The sequence below is a fragment of the Chionomys nivalis genome, chromosome 15 (genome assembly GCF_950005125.1).
Source record: "Chionomys nivalis chromosome 15, mChiNiv1.1, whole genome shotgun sequence".
NCBI lineage: Eukaryota > Metazoa > Chordata > Mammalia > Rodentia > Cricetidae > Chionomys > Chionomys nivalis.
The window spans coordinates 51793243-51808585 of NC_080100.1; the positions used below are offsets into that span (position 1 = coordinate 51793243).

Here is a 15343-nt window from a genome sequence, read left to right on the forward strand (position 1 = left end):
GGCTCTCCCGTTCCACTGTATTAAGTCCCAGGGAATGAGCTCAGGTTGTCAGGCTTGGCCGCAAGTCTCTCTATCTGTTGAGCCATCTCGCCAGCCCTCTCTCCTCTGTTCAAGAATGCTGGCTGTTAGCTGTTCAGAGCTCACATCAGTCCTAGGCCCAATTCTCAGAAATCTCTCGGTCTATGATCCACATTCCAGAACTGGTTACACTTGGGCTTTCCCTCCCCCCTCCCCCCACGCCTGATGCCAAGGATCAAACCTAGGGCCTCCTAGTGGTTGGAAAATACTCTGCCACACTGCTATGTCCCTGGCCCATTTTACTTTTGATTTTGAGACAGGATCTCACGAAGTTGCCCAGGCTGGCCTTGAACTTGGGAATCTCCTGCCTCATGCTTCCAGGAAATTGGGATTATAGGCCTGAGCTACCAAGCCCAGCTTCACTCTTGAGCTCTTCTGGGTCACAGTGCTCATCCGAGAGCTGCTGACTAGCCATCAGGAGCTGAGTGCCTGGGGACCTTGTGGTCTCTGTCTTTCTGGGGCTCCCTTCTCAGGAGCTCGTGGCCTCTGTAGGCTTCATGGCTTCTTTTGCTGTGTATCTTGTCAGCCCCAATTTTGCATACTAACCAGATTGTTCGCTGTGAGACACCGCCCACATTCCCACGGGGAGAAATCTGCTTAACTCGCCTCTCTAAGGGCAAACTGGGCTGTGTAGCAATGGATTACCTAGAACAAGGTCACACCACTGACTGATGGGGATAGGAGCACAGGGGTGACCTAACTCCTAATGGTACAACATGAACAGAAGAGGGAACTTGGGCAACTTCCTAGTGAACTTACAACGTAAGAGGCGGCCTCTTTTCGAGGCTTACGTCCTGTGCATTCCAATTTAATATGGCTGTTTTGTTTGGTTGGCTGTGGTTTGTTTGGTTTCTGTTGTTGTTGTTGTTTGGTTGGGGGCTTTAAAACCAGTGTCTTATTCTGTCGCCCAGGCTCTTCTAGAACTTGAGTTAATCCTCCTGTTTCAGGCTTTCAAGAGCTAGGATGACAGGCATGAGCCGCTCTTCCTCGCTATCAATATTCTGCTTTCCACATTGCTTCTCGCTGTTGTATCTTCAGAATAAGAGGAATGTAAGCTCACTTGGCATAGAGAGTAACTCTCCTGAGGCCATCCGATAATGGAGCCAGAGGATAGGAAGCCATGTTCCCGACACAGGGCCTTCTGCCAGCCTCACTGGGGAACTGGGTTCAAGCCTGGATAAAATTCCTGATAATCAGGAAGCATTTGTAAGCAAGGGCTCCCTCTTTATGTAAGAGGACATACTGAAAGGAATGACGGGAGAGACTTTTAGTATGTAATTTCTCGGATAAAACATTTAAAAATGTAAATTTGGTGTCATTTCAAAATTTGCAGGGTAAGAACTCATTTTAGAGTTTGTTTTGATTACAGACTCTTAAAAGTCTTCAGGAACAGTTTTCTTTGGTATCTAGGAAAAGTTCAAAACCACAGAGCAAATGTATATATGTGTAAATTAATCATGAATGATATACCTACCACCTTTAAAAGCCTTTTGATTTATTCCATCAGCTAAACTCTAATGATTTTTTAAAAAATATATCAAAGGACTATCTCTCGGTTTTTCTCCCTTGACATCTACAGCGCTACGGGTAATCCTGTCATCTCTTAGGCCTTTGCAAACCTGCGTGGTCAAACGCTTTGTGAAAAGCTTCTCAGAAGAACGCCATGTGATGTCGGCTCACATTAATTCTCTCTCCAGGAGAGGCACTCAGTATTCAAACTGTGTTTGTGCTGGCATAATCTATTTAGTCTTCAATTCGCTTCTGGAGATTTACAAGCACGCTTCCTTGACAAGACTCTCCTCTCCGCAAGCCCTTTGCAAGCAAAGCCCGGGAAGAGAAATCACAATGTCCCTAAAGCCGCTTTCCATGGAAGCCATTAAGAAACCGGTATATATCTGAGAGGACTGCATAAAGATGTCCGTGACGACCAGATAATAAAGGCAGCTGCCCCCATCATAGACATGCTATGAAAACTTAAAACTCACACTTACACACCCAAGGAAAAATTTCTCAAAAAAGCAAATGGATCCATGTCATTGCATCTTTTTATGTAGAAGGTAATTTATCTACTTGTTTTCGGCTTTCAGCCACATTCTGTGTTTCTGGAAGCACAAAGTCCCTTAATTCCATTAGAATCATGATTTCATGCTAGCCAGCGCCTAATATTTCTCTGACTGGATTTCATATACATCAGTTTGGGGGAATAAAATGTGTCCGTTAAGTTCCTCATTTGAATGGATGACGGAAATCACTGATTCATCAAGCCACGGTGTTCAGAAAACAATTAAGAAAAAGCTTTTACTAAGATGTTGGTCTAGATGTTGATGATTCTGAAATGAAGTCTTGGGAACCTTTATCCTGGTTGGAACAGGACTCCGGAGCAGTCCTGTTAGCTACAACCCAGTTGGCGGGAACGGGCCCTTCTCAAGTTTTGTCTTTCTACCGTCCTTCTGGAGTCTGGTTCTGGTAGGTTCCGTGAGTACCAGGGGTTCTTGTATGATGGTTGCTGGGTAATTTTTACCCAGCAGTTCGACCTCCACTTGCTGCCCCACTTCACTGAGCTCTATGGGGACATAAGCAAAAGCCAGGCTCTTCTGGATGCTGTAGCTGTAGCTTCCAGACGTTGTGTTGCCAACCACCTGAAAAAGAAGAACAGCTGTCCTCAGCATGTCAGCATAATGGTCAGAGCCTTGCGCTCTTCATCTCCAGATGTTTCCCGGGCTACAGAGTTGGCTCACAGCGGGGAGGAGGCTATTAGCATATATTCACAGTACAGAATACAATTCACCCTGAAATATTTACACGTGTGCCCCATGTCCTTCCCCATCCCCCATCCTGCTGGTCCCTTTCTACTTTTATGCCTTACCTATAGATATTTTTCAATCTGTATTCCACAGATGAAAGCAAACACATAACCCTGTCTTTCTGAATCTGGTTTCTGTCACTTAGCACAATGATCTCCAGTTCCACACATCCTTCCTTGTCCCTGGGGACCTCACTAGTTAACCCTCCCACCAGCAGTGTTCGAGGGCGGCTTTGCCTCTCACATCCTCACCAGCACTGTCTGCGGAGATCCCGTCTAGGGAGGGCATTTCAGCCTTGCCCATTAGAAGGCACCTAGGTAAGGTGTGATGTTAGCAGTTAGTTTTACCACGTCTCCTATACTCTGGAGAAATGGGCAGGAGTTCTGGCACCTACCTTCAAGAGCTTCCAGCTTAGGTGGGAGAAATAATAGAGCTAGAAGGGAATAGAACCAAAACGCCATGGCCTAAAACATGAAAAGCCTACTTTATAATTTGAAAACAGGTGGAATTAGGTTGGCAGAAATGGAGGGTTAAAGCTTCCAGAGGGAGGGAAGGCTACAACCAGCACAGATAGATAAGTCAATAAAAATGTGTTTGGTAAGATTGCACCCTACCTTAGTTGGCAATGGGCAAAGGAACAAGCCATCAAAAACAGGGACGTTTCTAGGTAACTGGGGTGTGAACAATACCAATCAAGCAATCAAAACCCAGGATTTGATAATAGGAACTTTATGGGGAAAAAAATCATGCAATAAGCCTCTTTAGAAAATCAGAAGGCTAGTGCAAGCCAGATCTAAAGGAAAGGATGACAGAGAAATAAAAACAGAATGCCGGGCTGGAGATATGGCTCAGCAGTCAAGAGCACTTGCTTCTTGGTCCCAATACCCATGACCTGTGACAACTCCAGCTCCTGGACCTGGCGTCCCCTCAGGCCCTTAGGCACTGCACACACATGGTACACAGATGAGCAGGCAAACAGGCACATAAAGTAAAAACCTCTCTTTGAAGAAATTAAAATTCAAAACCACTTGTTAAATCAAAACACTGCTTGGAACAAAGAATAGAAGACAACAAAAGCAAAATAAGACATGTAAAGAAATGTACACACACACACACACACACACACACGAGGTCTCATGACATTCTGCTGTTCCTTCTGTCCAGCACAGAGAACTGCACATGGGTGGTGTCAACACTCACAGCATGAATCCACCTAGTCCCTCTGACAAGAGCACAGGCTAGCCCTCGTTACTTCAGCCTTTTAGATGTTAGCACACTCATGAACTTAACCCTAGACCTTATCTCTGAGGTCCTAGTTTTTAACTATCCCTTTGAAATCCTGAATCAGAAGCTCTCCGTGAACTTATAACGAGAACTGGCTATTAAAGACAGAAACAACGGAGTTGAATGTTTTCTCCTGGCATATGATTGACAATTAAAATACTGCACACACTTTGAAGTTGCTTTTTCTCCTTTGGGTCAGACTTTAGTAACACAAAACAAGGATCTGGGTCCAAGAGGATGGGGGTCTAAAGGCTATCTTGGTGACTTTGGATCCCTTTCTACATCTGTAAACCAGAGATTTGTGTGGGCAGGTAGGAGAGTTGACCTGGTTTGCCTGGGCTACTTAAGAAACAGGAAGAGTTCTGGGTGACACCGGGTGCTGTTCCCTGACTCACTGATCACAAGCCCTCAATCACTCAGAGATTCCACAGACATCCTGCTTCTCCTAAGGCCCCACAGGAAATGCTTGCTGGCATTTCTTCCTTAGTCTCCTAAGAGGACTTTGTATTGAGTGTTAATTTTTAAAGGGGCTTTGTCTTGTGTTAACACTGACTTTCATTTCTACTTTAGCCTGAGACAGTTTCAAAATCTAGCCTTTCCTTTTATCTTACTTATAAAATCCACAGAGAGGTTTTTTTTTTCTTCTAGCACGATCTACCCCAACTCCTCTGGGTTCAATTAGACCCATCCCTTTTCACCGAGGACACCATAAGGACACGTGTCCCACCCTCCCCAGTAGACCCTCACTCTTCGTTTATTGGAACATTGACCTTGGGATTTTGCTTTTAACCAATGTATATAATTCTCATTTATTGTTAGCCTTTTCTCACTTGTCTCTTAAATTAAGTCTCTCACTGATGCAGGACAGCATGGGAAATGAACTTTCAAGAAAGTGGCACATTTTAAAGTTGCATGGTAACTTCTTGTGCCTCTTCTGCTGTCCCTATGTATTGCGATTTGTAAGCAGAAAGAGGAGGAGACAAAGGTAATGACAATGACCACTGCGCTTACCTCCTGAGCTCTCTAGACTTTCCCACAAGCCTCTTCCTAAAAACCCCCTTTGCTGCTAAGGGTCTTTCAGAACTAAAGTGCCCTTATGTCTTAATTTCTAAAAACTTAAACCATATTAAGGACAGGTATCCCCCAGCCCCCACTTGGACTGTCCCCAAAGGCTGCCCATCACCATTCACTGTGCATACATCTCATGGACCCCCTCTCTGCCCACCCCCTCTCCCTAGTGTATAAACCCCACAAAGACAATGGTTCTCTTCTGTTTAATTTGCTGTTGTGCCTATAACATTGCTGGCACAGAGTAAACTCCAAAACAATATATAAAATGCATTGAAGAACATAAACTTCTTTTCTATCTCCAACACTGAAATGTTTGTAGTAATAAAACGTCAAATACCAAAAGCATAGGAGATAAGCACAGTCAGGAAACAAAAAGCAAAAAAGTATCTATCATTCCAGAATCTAAAGAATAGCTGACCAGAAGGATAGTGCCTCATGTAGTTAATAGAGAGGGTTCTAAATGCTCCCGATTGCCTCACAAGGTGACCCATGCCTTGAATCCCAGCACTGGGGAGTAGAGGCAGGTGAGGCCAGCCTGGTCTACATAGCAAATTCCAGGATAGCCAGGGCTACCTAGAGAGACCCTATCACAAAAAAACCAACCAAGCAAATAAAAATAAGTGCTGTCAACACAAAGAAATGATAATGTCTCTGATAATGGAGCTGTCAATCACCCTGAAAGGATCACCACACTGTGTCACACGGCCCCTCATAGATATGCATAATTAGTGTGTCAATTCAGACACTTACTAACATTTTTAAAAGACGATCTTTGGAAATGAGGATTTGCCATGGAAGATCTTTTAACTAGGAATATTATATGATATATTATTTTAATTAGTTACATTGTTTATGCTGCAGACTATTACTTTACCTGCATAGAGGTGTGTTGCTTTTGTTTATTCTGCATTTGTTTTATGATATAAGAATGTGCATTTAATTATGTAAAGATGTGTTGCATCTGCTTCACCTAGCCTGCTTAAGGTACCTGATTGGTCTAATAAATAGCTGAACAGCCAATGGCTAGACAGCGAAAGGATAGGTGGGGCTAGCAGGCAGAGAAAATAAATATGAGGAGAAATCTAGGCTCAAAAAGAAGGAAGAAGAAAGGAGAGAAGAAGGAGGAGAGAAGAAGGGACACACCTGGGGCCAGAAGCCAGGCAGCTGTCAGCCAGTCAGACAGAGATAGCAAGAAAGTAAGAAAAGGTAAAAAGCCACAAGACAAGAAATAAACAAAGAAAAATATGTTCATTTAAGTTAAAAGGGTTAGCCAGAAACATGCCTCAGTTAGACTGAGCATTCAAAACTAATAATAAGTCTCTGTTTCATGATTTGATAGCTGGTTGGTAGCTTAAAAGAAATAGCCTAGGGGCTGGAGAGATGGCTCAGTGGTTAAGAGGATTGCCTGCTCTTCCAAAGGTCCTGAGTTCAATTCCCAGTAACCACATGGTGGCTCACAACCATCTGTAATGAGGTCTGGTGCCCTCTTCTGGCCTGCAGGCATACACGCAGACAGAATATTGTATATATAATAAATATATAATAAATATTAAAAAGTTAAAAAAAAAGTAATAGCCTGGTAGACGGCTTTTAAAAAGAAGGCTTTTAGCATGATAAACGGGATTACCCTACTAAGCGTCAACAGCAGGCACGCTTCTGTTAGGGAATTTGAGAGGAAGGATCCTATAATTGGCATAAGGTAAGAAAGATAGATTGGGCAGGGGATGTGGTTCAGTCAGTAGAGCTCCCGCCTAGCACACACAGAGCCCTGGGCTCCATCCCAAGCTCAGCGTAAAGCTGGGTATGGCAGCATGCTCCTGAAATACCAGCCAGCACTTGGAAGGGAGGAGAATCAGAAGTTCGGCGCCATCCTTAACTACAGAGTGAGCACGACATCTCCAGCATTCACGGCTGAGTACAGCAGCATGTCGGTGGGAGGGTAACGGAAGACTAATGACTAATTTTGATTGACAGCTTGTTTGAATTATGAAACAGTGGGATTAGCAAAGCCCAGCTCACATATGTCTATGAGGAGGTTTCCAGTTACAGCTGCATTATGGGGGTTCTGATCTAATCAGCTGAGCAGCGCCTTGATGGGTCCATACGATGATGGCATCACTGGGAGGCAATGAAAGGAAGGAGATGGAGCCTACTGGGGGGGGGAGTAGGTCACTGGGACTACATCCATGGGCCTCTGCTTTAGCACTTCCTGTTGGTTTCCTCCTCCATCTTCTACCTGCCCACCACGAAGAGAAAAGCCTGCTTTGCTCTGCTCCCACCCACCCCCTGCCATGATGCTCTGATCAAGAACATGGGGCCAACCAACGGAGGACTGGGTTCCCTGAAACCTTGAGCCAAAAGAATTCTTCCCTCCTCTAGGTTGCCCATTGTGGGTGGTTCCATCCGTGGAGCAAGCCGGTAAGCAACATCCCTCCACGGCCTCTGCATCAACTCCTGCCTCCAGGTTCCTGTCCTGTTTGAGTCCCTGTCCTGACTTCCTTTGGAGATAAACAGTGATCTGTAAGTGTAAGCCAAATAAACCCTTTCCTCCCCAACTTGCTTTTTGGTCATAGTGTTTCACCACAGCAATAGCAGCCCTGACTAAAACAGGTGTAGCATTATCCTGTCCAGGGGCTTCATTCTATAGATGAAGAAACCAAGGTGAGCAATCGGGTCAAGAACCTGGGTAGTAGCAGCTGGTGCTTGGTAGAAGTCGTGTCGACTGTGGACAAACTAGAAATCGGAGGAAGAACAGGCAGTTGCTGTGCAACCCAGGCTGGCCTCAAATTCACTGCATAGCTCAGGCTCGCCTTAAACTGACGATCCTCCTGCTTCAGTTTATTGAATGCTGAGCTCATTGGAGTTCCTAGCTAACAACATGTATCAAGGAATGAGGTCAAGAGCCGGAAAGGGGCTCAGTAGCCGAGAGCCCTTGTTGGGGTATTTGATTCTCTATGTCCATCTGGTGGTTTACATCTGTAACTCTGTTTCCAGGGGATCCAAATATAGAGAAAGGAAAGAGGAAGGAAGGGCCACAAGGAACATTTCAAACAGAAGAGCAAGCTCAGCCCTGGCTGAGATGGGAAGTGAAGACCAGCTTGGTGGGGAAGGCAGAGAGGAACTGGAGATCTGAGGAAAGCCTATCAGCTCCACCGTGTGTGATAACACGCTCAGACAACATGTGGAGCTATGGCGTATAACTAGGTAGTAAAGTGACTTCAGGGTACACCAGCAAGGACAGAAAGAGGACAAACTGAAGGAGTCAGCAGTCTTTAGAGGAAGGAGCAAGAATCAAAGCTCTAATATAGGTGGATTAACTCAGCTCCATCATCCAATCACTAGCTGTAGAAACTAAACGGATTTACCCATTCTCTCTGAGCCTCATCTTTACGACAGAAATGCTCACACGTGTCCAGCAGGGATGCTGCAAAGCTAAACGAGCAAACAGGTGAAAAATATCTGGTATATAGGGGCAATTCAGCCACAACAGTTCTGTCAAAAGGCGTGTGCCTTCGTTCGTGTGTTTGTTCAGTGAGGTTATGATTTGATGCCACAGGTCCCCGACTCCAGTCACCTACCACTAGAGGGATGGAGAAAATGAAAACAGGCCTCAGAGGCGCTGCAGTCGGTGAGAAAAATCACAAGACCGGGATCTCTGAGCTTCTCATATTAACAAAGCTGACCCTGCTCTATATGGAATAAACAGCTCTTAGAAGGGCCTCGAAGGGCCAGTGCTCTCTCTCCCCCATCATCCCACTGGGCATCCCTCACCAGCCAAATCACATCCAGATGCTGAGCCACACTGGACTTTACAAACAGAGAAAGTGAAGGGAATAGAGACCTGTGGCTGGGCTATCCCACTAACCCTGCTTAGACCGAACTTTGAGAAGGACGTGAACAATGCAAAGTTGGAAGACAGCGGCCATATTCTTCCTGAAAAACCAAATGAGAAGGTGGCTCCCTCCCATGTCACCATCTAAGCTTCAACCCTCATTGTCATGATGTGTCTATTTGGATCTGTGGCTGTTGTGTTAATAGTATCTTTTAAAGAGATTCCTGAGAAATTAAATCAAATACCAAATTCTTAAAAAAAAAATCAATCTTCTGCCTTCACATACATAAATATATTGTTTCCCAATATATTTAAAATCTTTGGCTATATATTTTCAAATGCACATAGATTCTTCTGTTTATAAAAATGAGCAGCATTTCAATTTCTTGTCAGTTAATTGCTTTCTGTTTCTTTAACGTCAGCTCAGAAATTAAAACTGTGTCATCCTTTCAGTAAGCAGATAAATTAGGGGAAAAAAACATCCACCCCAGTAGAGCCTAGAGAAGTTCAGTCGTGGGTGATGGGGTGGCCCTGGCACCCACCTTGCCCTTGTACCAAATGCTTTCATTTCCCTCCGGATCCACATCCTCCGTTGCCAAGGTGAGGCAGACGAGTCTCCGTTTCAGGCCCTCGGCTTTAATCTGCTTCAGTGCTTGCTTGCCTATGAAGTCGGCTGGCTGCAGGAATCCAAGATAATGATGATGAATGAGGGCTCAGACACCGTGACAAGGTTAGAGATGCAAGCATTTAAATTTGTCTTTGCTATTTTTCCCCAATTACACATTAAATAAAAATACAGATTGGATCAAACGTCTACACAAATATTTCTTAGTGGCCAAGTGACGGTACCAGCCACCCATTCCTTCGGAATAGCTTAGACTTAATTTAATAACTTGGGAAGACAATTTTACCAGAACCAACTCAGCGAAAAAAGTGTAAGGAAAGCATGCATACCGTGCCAGTGGGTGACACAAGTGGCCCTGTGTCTAATGGGTCTGGACAGTGGCATCAGCTATCTGGACAAAGGATGTTTCCACCCATTGGAAGTTTTTATAAAAAAAAATTCTTTGATATGTGATGCCAAAAACTCCCCCTAAATGCTACATTTCCCTTCTCCTTCAGAGTAAATTCCCTGGGATGTTTTAACTCCTGGGCTTTTCCCATTACTTTACTCAGGAGAACACACAGGTGTGGAGCCAGAGTCCAAGTGAGACCCCGTGTAGGCTGTGAGGTAACAGAGTCAGATGTGGGCATCTGTAACAAAGACCTTACTCCTGAGACTGCTCTTTAGCCTTTCTTCCTTCTTCCAAGTAACACGTGACTGACAACACCATGCTCCAACTTGAAGGCTTTCCCATTATTAGACACCCCACAACTGAGCAGGACACAGCAGTGAGCCATAACTGAGCAGCGGCGACGCTGGGTAATAAAGAAAGGAAGATACAATTCCACCCAGCCAGAATGCCAGGGGACCTGGGACAAAGTGAGACAAATTCACCGGAGGCAAAGAGCAAGGACAGTGCCCAGGAGAGAGGAGTGCCCTTCAGGAGAGAAGATGATAAGCCACACACGCACATCTCAAGGGGTGAAGAGGGAATTCGCTACAATAAAAGACATTTGAGATGCAAAAAAAAAGTCTCGAAATCAACTGTCACACACACTCAAAAACAAACAACCCACAACCCAAAGAAGCCGTCGTAAACTTTATTTCTCTACTAGCCAGATAGGGAACACTAGTTTGTGCCAAAGGCGTACTCTGTGGCCAGCACCTAAGATTTATATAGTGATCTCTCAATGCGAAACATTTAGGACTGTGTGCAATAAAGCCCATGCCCGCCGACAATCAGCGGGAGTTCTCACACGCCGCCTCACACCTGATGCCCCCTCACCATGCCTTCACTGATGCTAGGCTTCCAGGATGGGTCCTGCAGGGACTGCAATCTAAGTTGCTGACCTGCACAGGACACAGGCTTCCATTACCCTAGGTTTAAATACTAAAAACCTTTGTTTAATGGGATTGGAGGAATAACTGCCCCTTTAAGACAATGTGCTTTTCTTCGCTGGAAAGCTTGTCTCTGGTGAAGTCGAACCTGGAGCTACAGCCAGGGGTCAAGGTTACATCTGCCGTCTGCCCACTACGCCCACCGTTCTGAATTATTCATCGAAGGATAACTTCCTTTTTTCCCCTTTTCATTTATTCCCACTTCACAAAGCATGGGCATGTTTTCCTGGACACTTGGGCTTACTTGCTTTCTTTCTATAGCGTTATCCTCCATCGCAGCCCACCACCCATACCTCCCCAGGGCTGCTTACAAAAGGCTTAGCCTTCTTAGCCTTGCTCTTCCTCTGCTCCAGCTCCCTCCTCTGGGTAGCTGCTGAGGTTTAGAGTTTGCTATCCTGCCATTTTCTTTTAAATGCTAATAAAACTGCCCCGGAGATTTCTTCTGAGTCTGTCCTTCATTCTTTCACTAACAAGACTAAGAACCCTGAAAAGGGTCCCAGTTTCTGTGGTGACAGGTGGCACCCCAGGTGGAGCTCCCCAAAACTTCCAGTAACCAAATAACAGGAATAACTCAGTAGAGAATAATTCTTGCTAAGTCACATTTACGATGGGTCAGCTTTATGATGGATTAGGCTATGCGACTCGGTAATCGTCACAGTAACCCTGAGGTAGGACTGGATAGGAGTAGATAGGACTGGATAGGACTGGATAGGTATACCAGTTCACAGGGCAAGGACCTGAGGCTCAGTCAGTGGTAACACAAACCAGCATCTGTAGGTTTGTCCATATGTAAAAACAAATAAAGACGCAAACACATCTGTATCAGGATCCTGGGATGCATGGCTGCTAGAAATACTCCAAACACTGAGATGCCTGGAGTCCTAGCACTTGGGAGGTCAAGGCAAGGGGATTTTTGAGTTCAAGGCCAACCTTATCTCAAAATAAAATCAATAAATTGTAAGAGTCAAAATTAACCTGTAAGCCCCACCTGCCCAAGGACAAGGTAATTTCCTGAAATTGGGAGTTGTCATTCTTGGGAAATAAGCCACGTGGTTTCTCTCCCCTAAACAAGTTTATTTGAAGCAACTACACCAGAAGTGCTTGATCACATGTAGGTGGGAGGTTTGTAGGCAGGAAAGACATCAGGATGTATACTCCCCCTTGATTGGACCTAAGGTGAAAGGCAATGAATTATGACTTTGGCCTTTTTAAGCCCTTGCAAAATGTGGTCCATGGCTGTCTTCTGGGGACCCAGAGGTGGACCTGGCCAGTGTTTAGTTAAAACTTGCTTCCAACTGGGCTCAAAGTTGTGAAACTTGTTTTTCTCAAGAATCTCAAGATTAACAAAACACAAAATCTCTAAAAGGAAAATGCTTTAAAAAAAATTCCTTCAGGTGGCCTCTGTCTGTTTAGGTTGACATTTATTATCAGTAGTTTTGTAGTGTGAAATATTTGAAAACACTCTGCAAGCCAATACTAATAAAATCTGACAACTTCTGTCTCTATCTTGTGAGCAAGAGCATCCTTCGACACGAGTGTTAACAATACCCTGACAACCAAATCCTCACTGCCCGTACATCTCGCGATGGTTCGTGTAGTCAACGTGACCCGATGAGAATCGCCGAAGATGCTCATAAAGCAGAGTTCCGTGTGTCTGCTGGGGAGTGTGCAGAGATTAGAGCGTGAGCGCTCTGATCTAATGGTTTAATTCACAGGTGATTTCAGAATTTGTTTAGACCTATGGGAGTTGGTGGCCCTGGTTCCCTTCTGCAACTCCAATTCTCTCTGCTTCCTGGCGGCCATGGGCGAAGTCTCTCTCCCATGGGCTCTTCGCTGGCATGATCCTATACATGAACTGAACCCTCTGAAACCACGAGCCAAATAGTCTTCCCCTTCCAGGTTGTTTCTGCCAGGCATTTTGTCAGGGCAGTGAGGACAGTAACAGAGAGGAAGAAGTCAGCTTCCACCCCTTCACACGCCCCCTCCCAATCTAACGGGACTCCCAACACGGCTGACTTAAAGTGCAGTCATGACATTTCAACCCTGTTTTATTTGGCTTACTCTCAAGAGTTTACTCTACCACCTACTAATTGATTATAAATGAGAAGCAACAAGTCTGCAGGGGATGCTGTAATTAAAAGTGGTACTTTCAGAATGACCCAAGAACAGAAATACATCTGTTTACTGAGTCACTGATGAATTACTGATATAAACAGCAGTTAATGCCTTTAAGAAATGTACCGATTTCTGAGGCACCGAGTCTTCAACTTAAAAATAGTCTTGACATATTTTTTAGTGTACTACTTTTAAATACCAGTAAAAGTCATAAAGTCAGCCACCTGTGATACACACTAAATATACCATCCGTATATACAAAGTAGGCTGTCTGTGGAAGCTGATTACTCAGCCTCTGTTAGCCCTGTTAACGGCGTGCATGTTACCTGAATACTGGTGTAAATTCAGTAAATTAAACCAGTGTATTTGGGGAATGAGTCTTAGGGCAGTGAAGTGTTTGACGACGCAGTCAAAGGTGACAGCCACACGGGAGGAAGACTGGGTCACAGAGCTGGGAGAGGGGCCTGCCATAGACCAGAGGAGAGGAGAAGGATGAAGGCTTGGGTCTTCCGTTCCCGTTTATACAGGATAAAATGCCATCAGAAATTCAAGGGTATCTGTCATCAGTTTACCTTAGGTTTTGGGCTCATATCCTTTAAACTCAAATATTAGAAGTTCCAAAGACAGAACTGAAATAAGTTTCACATCCGGCATCCCAGAATCCCCAAGAACAAGGCATGGGCGTCTAATCCTGTTCTGTGTTTTTCAGCCGCTGGTTACCAGCTGCTCCAGAGTACAGGGTGAAGATGAAAAGCCAGACTGCCACTGTCTCTCATACACACTTGAGAAGCTTCTTGTTTGAAATGGGCTCAAAGAATCACGGGAGGCCTCCTGGCGGAGGTCTCCTTGGGAAGCTCAAGGTCATTGCTATCCTGAGACTGGGTTAACTGTCACATCCTCCGCTCAGCTGTTCAGTGCTCTGGGTGTGACTCAGAGGCTGAGAAAACTGTGTCCTGAGGTCACTCATTTGGGGAAAGGGTTGGTTCAGGCTTCACCCCATCAAGACAAACCACAGCCTTATTCAGAGGTAGACCACAGAGCCTACGAGAGCTTATAGTCATAGGGCCGGTCTCACTGTAGTACCAGAACTGCAAAGCCGGCGGAGGCTGGAGGGGATTGAGCAACCAGGCTCAAGCCTGGGCAGCCCTGGTAGGCTTTCTCTGCTGTCTAGCCAAGCGCATCTTCAACAGAGCCTTTGTGGCAAGGTAGTAAGTAATGAGGTTAGCTGTATTGTTGGCTGGAAAATGAACGGTCCCACATACATCAAGATTTCATTCTCGGCCCTTAGCACACACGGCTGAGGAACAACTCAACCAGCATTTTCCTAGCCCCAAATTACTAGCCAGACAAGAGAGAATTCCTTCTCGGAAAAAGTCTTTAAGGGAGCAAGGAAAGGGACTCTGCCAGGTACTGGGAAGGAGAGGAGAGAGGAGAAACTCAAGGAACAGTGAAGTGGCACACACCTGTTCTCTCAGCACTCAGAGGTCGAGGCTGGAGGATCGCGGGCATAGAGCCAAACTAAGTAGCAAAACTCTGACTCAAATCCCAACAAAACAATCTGTAAACTGAGGAAAACATTAAAACATGACTGAGGCAGAAGAATAACCAGGATAATTACCATCTAAACCTAATTAAAAATTTTTGAAAACTAAAACATCCCCTTTCACATGTATTCTGTGACTTCCATTCAATCCAATTTTAAGGGAAATAGTAGCTAGCCTTTGAAGCGCATGACTCAAAAGCAAGCTGTGGGCTGGATGCGTGACTTTGCCAGGTACACTTTTATGCTTAATTTCAGCAACAGCATTTAGCGTGCTCACAGTATAGTGGACCACTGCAAATTCTGCAAGTTCAATCGATTGCAGAGCAAAAAAAAAAAAAAAAAAAAAAAAAAAAGATCAGGAAAAAATTGTGCTTGTGTTGAACTTATGTGAGCATTTTTCTTATCATTTCCTAACAGTGCAGCGTGGCCCCACCCATTTGCATAGCGTTTGTGTTGTGCTGTGTGCTGTGTGATTTGAAGTATACAGGAGGGTAGGAGGGTGTGGAGGGCTCAGAACTGGGGTCACTCGCCATTCTCTAGAAGTGTTTGAGCGCATGAAGATTTTTGTACGCTGGAAGGGCCGGGTCTCCACTACCCACCCATCATAGGGACAG

General features: G+C 45.0%; 1 protein-coding gene across 1 annotated transcript in view; it reads right to left on the reverse strand.

Moving 5' to 3' along the window:
* Positions 1–2258: 2258 nt before the first annotated feature.
* Dmgdh (dimethylglycine dehydrogenase) overlaps positions 2259–15343 on the reverse strand; it is a 67905-nt gene continuing 54820 nt past the window's right edge. The window contains exons 15-16 of the mRNA XM_057789509.1: positions 9612–9746; positions 2259–2717 (exon numbers count right to left, since the gene is read on the reverse strand). Coding sequence (XP_057645492.1) covers positions 2472–2717; positions 9612–9746 — 381 coding nt within the window. The 3' untranslated portion in view covers positions 2259–2471. The remainder of the gene's footprint in view (positions 2718–9611; positions 9747–15343) is intronic.